The sequence below is a fragment of the Coregonus lavaretus genome (assembly GCF_964263955.1).
Source record: "Coregonus lavaretus genome assembly, contig: HAP1_SCAFFOLD_1537, whole genome shotgun sequence".
Taxonomy (NCBI): domain Eukaryota; kingdom Metazoa; phylum Chordata; class Actinopteri; order Salmoniformes; family Salmonidae; genus Coregonus; species Coregonus lavaretus.
Window position 1 is genome coordinate 85,001 of NW_028156591.1, and position 9,056 is coordinate 94,056.

Below are 9,056 nucleotides of genomic sequence, written 5' to 3' on the forward strand. Positions count from 1 at the left end.
CTGTTTTACAGTAATACTCTATTTACCGCTCTGTTTTACAGTAATACCCTATTTACCGCTCTGTTTTACAGTAATACTCTATTTACCGCTCTGTTTTACAGTAATACCCTATTTACCGCTCTGTTTTACAGTAATACCCTATTTATAATAATAATAATAATAATAATAATATGCCATTTAGCAGATGCTTTTATCCAAAGCGACTTACAGTCGTACATTTTTGTGTATGGGTGGTCCCGGGAATCGAACCCACTACCTTACCCTACCGCTCGGTTTTACAGTAATACTCCATTTACTTTATGAGAGAAAGACAATAAGGAATTGTTCTATATTGTTATTTTCTCAATATTTTTAATTCATTCATTTAATAGGGGGCCATTGATTATTCTATTCCATTTATTTTATTGGTCCACAGAAATCCATTCACAGAAGCAGAATCTTAGTGTCTGGCTTTAATACATCAACAGCCTGATGTATACATCCCGGTGATTTAGTAGTTACAGTAAATATGAACATGCCTTAGTATCCTCCACTAGAGGCCCAGGCTTTATATTGAACCTCCCCAACACCACATCTTGTTCCCATTTTACAAAGATGCAGTTAGTTGCCTGTCTCCCTTTAGTTGCCTTTAAATGTGGTTTTGTTTTGCAACTCTGAACACATACTAGTCTGGCTCCGGCTTGTCTGCTCAGTGACCATGAGCATCCTTTTATTGTCCTATGGCCGACTACAAATGACCTGGCTACAACAGCACATCCTGAACAATATAGCTCTCAACTGGAGTCAAATAGAGACTAGTCTTTCCTTGATAATAGACTTTCCTTGATAATAGAGACTAGTTTTCAGCAAAGCCTCACACAGTATTCAGTATGACAGCTGTTTCTAAACACACACTAGTGTTACTGAGCAATACTACATACGCTAGTGTTTCTGATCAATACTACATTCACTAGTGTAATGATCAATACTACATACACCAGTGTAATGATCAATACTACATACACTAGTGTTACTGATCAATACTACATACACTAGTGTTACTGATCAATACTACATACACTAGTTGTAATGATCAATACTACATTCACTAGTGTAATGATCAATACTACATACACCAGTGTAATGATCAATACTACATACACTAGTGTTACTGATCAATACTACATACACTAGTGTTACTGATCAATACTACATACACTAGCTGTAATGATCAATACTACATACAGTGCATTCGGAAAGTATTCAGACCCCTTGACTTTTTCCACATTTTGTTACGTTACAGCCTTATTCTAAAATTGATTAAATTAATTTTTTTCATCATCGATCTACACACAATACCCCATAATGACAAAGTGAAAACAGGTTTTTAGAAATTGTTGCAAATTTATCAAAATCTGAAATACATTTACATAAGTATTCAAACCCTTTGCTATGAGAATCGAAATTGAGCTCAGGTGCATCCTGTTTCCATTTCTCATCCTTGAGATGTATCTACAACTTGATACCTGTGGTAAATTCAATTGATTGGACATGATTTGGAAAGGCACACACAAGTCTATATAAGGTCCCACAGTTGACAGTGCATGTCAGAGCAAAAACCAAGCCATGGGGTCGAAGGAATTGTCCGTAGAGCTCAGAGACAGGATTGTGTCGAGGCACAGACCTGGGAAAGGGTACCAAAACATTTCTGCAGCATTGAAGGTCCCCAAGAACACAGTGGCCTCCCACATTCTTAAATGGCAGAAGTTTGGAACCACCAAGACTCTTCCTAGAGCTGGCCGCCCGGCCAAACTGAGCAATCGGGGGAGAAGGGCCTTGGTCAGGGAGGTGACCAAGAACCCGATGGTCACACTGGCAGAGCTCCAGAGTTCCTCTGTGGAGATGGGAGAACCTTCCAGAAGGACAACCATCTCTGAAGCACTCCACCAAATCAGGCCTTTATGGTAGAGTGGCCAGACCGAAGCCACTCCTCAGTAAAAGGCACATGACAGCCCGCTTGGAGTTTGCCAAAAGGCACCTAAAGACTCTCAGACCATGACAAACAAGATTCTCTGGTCTGATGAAACCAAGATTGAACTCTTTGGCATGAATGCCAAGTGTCACTTCTGGAGGAAACCTGGCACCATCACTACGGTGAAGCATGGTGGTGGCAGCATCATGTTGTGGGGATGTTTTTCAGCAGCAGGGACTGGGAGAGGAGTCAGGATCGAAAGATGAACGGAGCAAAGTACAGAGAGATCCTTGATGAAAACCTGCTCCAGAGCGCTCAGGACCTCAGACTGGGGCGAAGGTTCACCTTCCAACAGGACAACGACCCTAAGCACACAGCCAAGACAACGCAGGAGTGGCTTCGGGACAAGTCTCTGAATATCCTTGAGCGGCCCAGCCAGAGCCCGAACTTGAACCCGATCGAACATCTCTGGAGAGACCTGAAAAAAGCTGTGCAGTGATGCTCCCCATCCAACCTGACAGAGCTTGAGAGGATCTGCAGAGAAGAATGGGAGAAACTCCCCAAATACAGGTGTGCCAAACTTGTAGCGTCATACCCAAGAAGACTCAAGGCTGTAATCGCTGCCAAAGGTGCTTCAATAAAGTACTGAGTAAAGGGTCTGAATACTTATGTAAATGTCATATTTCCGTTTATTTGGGGGGGGGGGGGGGGGGGTTTGCACACATTTCAAAAAAACTGTTTATGCTTGTCATTATGGGGTATTGTGTATATATTGATGAGGAAAACAAAACTACAATTTAATCCATTTTAGAATAAGATTGCAACGTAAAACAAAATGTGTAAAAAGTCAAGGGGTCTGAATACTTTCCGAATGCACTGTACACTAGTTGTAATGATCAATACTACATACACTAGTGTTTCTGATCAATACTACATACACTAGTGTAATGATCAATTCTACATACACTAGTTGTAATGATCAATACTACATACACTAGTGTTTCTGATCAATACTACATACACTAGTGTAATGATCAATACTACATACACTAGTTGTAATGATCAATACTACATACACTAGTGTTTCTGATCAATACTACATACACTAGTGTTACTGATCAATACTACATACACTAGTTGTAAATTGCAATTACAGTTTTTCCAAAGACTGATTTTCAGATTTCCATGGTATGATACAGAACTGTATCTGATGAAGACAGCTTGTCAAAACATTGGTGATTAGGTTATTCAATTATTGCATCTGAGCTCCTACAGTTTGAGACTCTCCCCCCCCCCACCCCCCCCCCCCTCCTTTTGCCCTCAGAACAGCCACAATTAGTCGGGGCGTGGACTCTACAAGGTCTCTAAGTGTTCCACAGGGATACTGGCCCATGTTGACTCCAATGCTTCCCACAGTTGTGTCAAGTTGGCTGGATGTCCTTTGTGTGGTGGACCATTCTTGATACACACAGGAAACTGTTGAGAGTGAAAAACCCAGCAGCGTTGCAGTTCTTGACTCAAACCGGTGCGCCTGGCACCTACTACCATACCCCGTTCTAAGGCACACATACACAATCCATGTCTCAATTGTCTCAAGGCTTAAAAATCCTTCTTTAACCTGTCTCCTCCCCTTCATCTACACTAAGTGAAGTGGATTTAACTAGTAACATCAATAAGGGATCATAGCTTTCACCTGGTCAATCTATGTCATGGAAAGAGCAGGTGTTCATAATGTTTTGGACACTCAGTATATATAAAATGTAAATTATTGTATTTTGTCCAATGAGTAACGTAAGAACTACAGTAGTGCATATCTCTATTAAGGTTTTCTGTTTCCCTGATTTTAATTGCATTTCCATTGTTCAGGTTACGTAATGCAGGGCCCTAATGTGTACATTACATTTAGGGAAGTGTCTGAATGATCCGTCATAAACAAAGGATGACATGTCCATCCACATTCACTCAGAAATATAGATCTGTGTTCGCTATATGGCCTGTCTCTTACATGGATTCTGGTGGATGGATATCACCTTTTTTTGTGTGAATAGGCTTCAGTATACTGGTAAGACAGTGAGTGGATAAAGACATTTCAGAAAACTATTTATTTCTTATTGTGACCAAAATATTGAAATATGCATTGAAAAAGGCATAACGCCAACACTGACACAATAGATGGGACATGATGTATAGAAATCCAACCGTTCTTTTTTATCAATAAGAATGAATGAAATAATGATCAGTTACTAATACGGTAGCAATGAAAAGGAGAAAAGCTTTTTTCATTTCTTTGCTGTAGGTAAATCACTAAATATATGAAAGTATTCATATTAAATAAAATAGTAATATCAATAAATGTAATGTAGGCCTGGTCAGCTAATAAAAACATAGACATGAGCCATAATACAAAAGATATTCTGTCTCACGGAGGCCTGCATCTGGAACCTGCATGTGAAGTCAAATGGTGTCAGACATATTATCACGGGACCACAGCAGGGGACACAGTGTCATGCAGACCTCAGAGAGCAGGGGACACAGTGTCATACACACCTCAGACAGCAGGGGACACAGTGTCATAAACACCTCAGAGAGCAGGGGACACAGTGTCATACACACCTCAGACAGCAGGGGACACAGTGTCATACACACCTCAGAGAGCAGGGGACACAGTGTCATACACACCTCAGACAGCAGGGGACACAGTGTCATACACACCTCAGAGAGCAGGGGACACAGTGTCATAAACACCTCAGAGAGCAGGGGACACAGTGTCATAAACACCTCAGACAGTAGGGGACACAGTGTCATACACACCTCCGAGAGCAGGGGACACAGTGTCATACACAGACATTCAGAGAGCAGGGGACACAGTGTCATAAACACCTCAGAGAGCAGGGGACACAGTGTCATACACACCTCAGAGAGCAGGGGACACAGTGTCATACACAGACATTCAGAGAGCAGGGGACACAGTGTCATTCACACCTCAGAGAGCAGGGGACACAGTGTCATACACACCTCAGACAGTAGGGGACACAGTGTCATACACACCTCAGAGAGCAGGGGACACAGTGTCATACACACCTCAGAGAGCAGGGGACACAGTGTCATACACAGACATTCAGAGAGCAGGGGACACAGTGTCATAAACACCTCAGACAGTAGGGGACACAGTGTCATAAACACCTCAGACAGTAGGGGACACAGTGTCATACACACCTCAGAGAGCAGGGGACACAGTGTCATACACACCTCAGAGAGCAGGGGACACAGTGTCATACACAGACATTCAGAGAGCAGGGGACACAGTGTCATTCACACCTCAGAGAGCAGGGGACACAGTGTCATACACACCTCAGACAGTAGGGGACACAGTGTCATACACACCTCAGAGAGCAGGGGACACAGTGTCATACACACCTCAGAGAGCAGGGGACACAGTGTCATACACACCTCAGACAGCAGGGGACACAGTGTCATACACACCTCAGAGAGCAGGGGACACAGTGTCATTCACACCTCAGACAGCAGGGGACACAGTGTCATAAACACCTCAGAGAGCAGGGGACACAGTGTCATTCACACCTCAGACAGCAGGGGACACAGTGTCATACACAGACATTCAGAGAGGTGTTTTCCTCAGACATGATTGCCTCTGGGTCCCTTCGTGTGTGTGTACAATATTACTGTTCTCACATTTTTTTATTCATAGATTTTAGATGGGTATGAAAAAAAAGTATATTTTTGCAAAATGCTGTATATCCATTGTTTAGCTGGAATGGAATGTTCATATCCTGTATATTTGAGTGTGATATGTGGTTGTCTCACCTAGCAATCTTAAGATGAATGCACTTACTGTAAGATGCTCTTGATAAGACCATCTACTAAATTACTAAAATTCTTATCAAGAGCATCTCTACAGTAAGTGCATTTCATCTTAAGATTAGCTAGGTGAGACAACCACATTTCACTGAGTAAAATATACAATATAACTTATTCCAGCTAAACAAGTGTGGAGGATATAAAGCATTTAGCAGCAAAACATGATTATTTGTGTCTCTGATATGAAACCATCAAGTGATAGATTTTAAACAAATACATGTCAAACCCCATGCCATGATCAGATAGTGAGAAAACACACCAATCTCTTTCATATACATGTCTGTCACTGAACAACCCCATGCCATGATCAGATAGTGAGAAAACACACCAATCTCTTTCATATACATGTCTGTCACTGAACAACCCCATGCCATGATCAGATAGTGAGAAAACACACCAATCTCTTTCATATACATGTCTGTCACTGAACAACCCCATGCCATGATCAGATAGTGAGAAAACACACCAATCTCTTTCATATACATGTCTGTCACTGAACAACCCCATGCCATGATCAGATAGTGAGAAAACACACCAATCTCTTTCATATACATGTCTGTCACTGAACAACCCCATGCCATGATCAGATAGTGAGAAAACACACCAATCTCTTTCATATACATGTCTGTCACTGAACAACCCCATGCCATGATCAGATAGTGAGAAAACACACCAATCTCTTTCATAAGTTCTTTAAACAATAAAAGCTAATTTACCAACATTTCTGAAAATGGATATATAGCGTTTTGGAATGAAACTCTTCATTACATTTACGTCATTTAGCAGACGCTCTTATCCAGAGCGACTTACAGTCAGTGAGTGCATACATTATTTTAATACTGGCCCCCCGTGGGAAACAACCCCACAACCCTGCTCTACCAACATCCCTGCCGGCCATTCCCTCCCCTACCCTGGGCCAATTGTGCGCCGCCCCATGGGTCTCCCGGTCACGGCCGGCTACGACAGAGCCTGGATTCTAACCAGAATCTCTAGTGGCACAGCTAGCACTGCGATGCAGTGCCTTAGACCACTGCACCACTCGGGAGTCCTGTGTGTTCTACAGATGTAGGATCTTAATTTGAGCCAGTTTGCTACTGCAGGAAAATAATCCTGCAGCAAGAGAAAATGTAAATCACTATGTGGATTATAACTAATGAACATTTTTGTAGGGGTTGATACCGTTTTCGTTAAGGAAAATCAAGTCTGACATTTCAAAGTGGAAATTACAAACTTTAGAAGCATTTTTTAAAACTCAAATACACTACATGTTTGCATTTCCTGCGGAAATTAAGATATTACGTCTGTATAGTCAAACATACGTTTCAATTGTGTTTTGGAATTATAAAAAGGCTTTATTATAGGCTAGTAAGGAGGCTTTAGTAAGGAGATGGGGTTGTTATCAAAAAGGGTTAGTACAGTCAGTTGAGTCTATGTTGAGTAAAGTTTCATATCAAGTTATTACTTATTAGAAGTCAGCGTTACCTGTTTGAATTGCTCCTCGTAAGTCCAATCGTGATGCTGAGACTGTGGTGCCGTCCCGCCCGGGGACTCTGACTGCTGGGGCGCAGCGAAAGACGCAGGGTCTCTGGGCATGAGATGTACCGGGTTGTCCTTTGGCGAGTGTCCCGCCCCGGGGTGCATGGGGTGGCGGGGCTGGTAGTGGCTGAGAGCTCCCTCCATGGCCTCCTCATCCTCATCATCCACGACTCCCTCGTTGTCCATTTCATCTCCATCCAGATCCAGGTCGTCATCATCCATACCTCGGTCCATGCCCTCTGGATCATCGTCCATATCGGAGTCGTCGGCTTTGGCCGAGTGCCTGCGAGCGTAAAGACTGTGAGGGAGAATTGGTTCCCGTTCATCGGAGCTCGCCAACCCGGGAGAAGAGTTCGCTATTCCCGCAGCGAAAGCGACCCGGACCGCTGCCTGGTAGTGGCGGAAGGCGAGGGCTTGTTGGTGGATCTGGGACTCGACCATGGAGCGGAGGTCTTTCTCTTTCTCGGCCTGCCGGAGTTTCTCTTCTAGCGCCAGGCGGGCAGCCTGCTGTCTTTGGAGGTTTTCCATGACCGCCTCTAGCTTCATGCCTCCGCTGTTGGGCTGGTGGGACTGTGAATGTGAGCCGGGGAAGTGGCTGGGTGTCGAGGCAGACGAGACGAGCAGGGGGAGGTTGCTGGCCGAGGAGAACGCTGCTTGCTGTGGAGGGCGAGGGGGTAAAAATAACCACTAAAAACTATTGTAACAGAGTTTGCACTGAGTCATAAACTGTTAAGAAATAACGCTGTAATAAACTGGAAAAACAGCATGGCCATGCATATTATACTAATGTGGCCGACATTTGGCCGCTGGAGTCGATATCTCCTAAAACGTGGTTTCTAACTTATTAAAAGTGCACCATAAATAGACTACTATGTAAACTACTGTATTTCGTAAATGAACGTGGGTAACAAAGTAACATGTTGCGCTGTATAATGCTGATGTCGCTATAACAGTGTATATTGTGACAAAATAAACATGAACATTAAACCATTGGTACTATGTCTCTATAACGCATCAGAAACGCGCGTATCAATCTATTGAAGCATTTACAATTAAAAGTTGTTTTTAAAAAAAGTTACTTTACTGTAAATGTGATTCAAACATCTACATACTCTAATGACAACAATCAAAATCAATCAACGTGGTTTGAGAAGGAACAAAATGGGACGCTTACCAAAGCAGATTTAGTTGCTATACTGGTGTTATCAACCATGCTTCAGTCCTTAGATCAGACCGAAATATCAAACAGTTCACAAAGTATCTCCTTTCGATATTAGATGTGGGAGTATTCCTGAATCCTGATTGAACATCGAGATCCGTGTCTCGATTGGAGCAAACAGAATAATGGGTATAAATGTAGTCGCGGTGATCAAGTCTTGACGCCCTGAAGGTTTTGGCAACAAGTGGCAACTGTAATCAAAATGACCTCTTCAGCCGAAGGATCGGCCTTATAGTCAGAATGACCTCTTCAGACGAAGGATCGGCCCTTCTGCTCCCATTTGCTGACAACACGTCAATACAGTGATATACGGAGGGCAGGTCTACCGACAATTTAGGAAATACACTTTAACAACCGCACAACACCACAGAGAACCGACGGATCCCACATCGCCAAGTGTTGGAAACCATCTAAAAAGGGATCTGTTAATAGGGCACAAGTTCTGTAATCTATAAATAAATGTTGTTATTC

General features: G+C 42.9%; 1 protein-coding gene across 1 annotated transcript in view; it reads right to left on the minus strand.

Annotated features, from left to right (window-relative positions):
- LOC311126177 (AT-rich interactive domain-containing protein 3A-like) overlaps positions 1-8,755 on the minus strand; it is a gene marked incomplete at its 3' end in the record, with an annotated part of 20,523 nt that extends 11,768 nt beyond the window's left edge. The window contains exons 1-2 of the mRNA XM_084200197.1: positions 8,541-8,755; positions 7,313-8,023 (exon numbers count right to left, since the gene is read on the minus strand). Coding sequence (XP_084056323.1) covers positions 7,313-8,023; positions 8,541-8,579 — 750 coding nt within the window. The remainder of the gene's footprint in view (positions 1-7,312; positions 8,024-8,540) is intronic.
- Between the last annotated feature and the right edge of the window lie 301 nt (positions 8,756-9,056).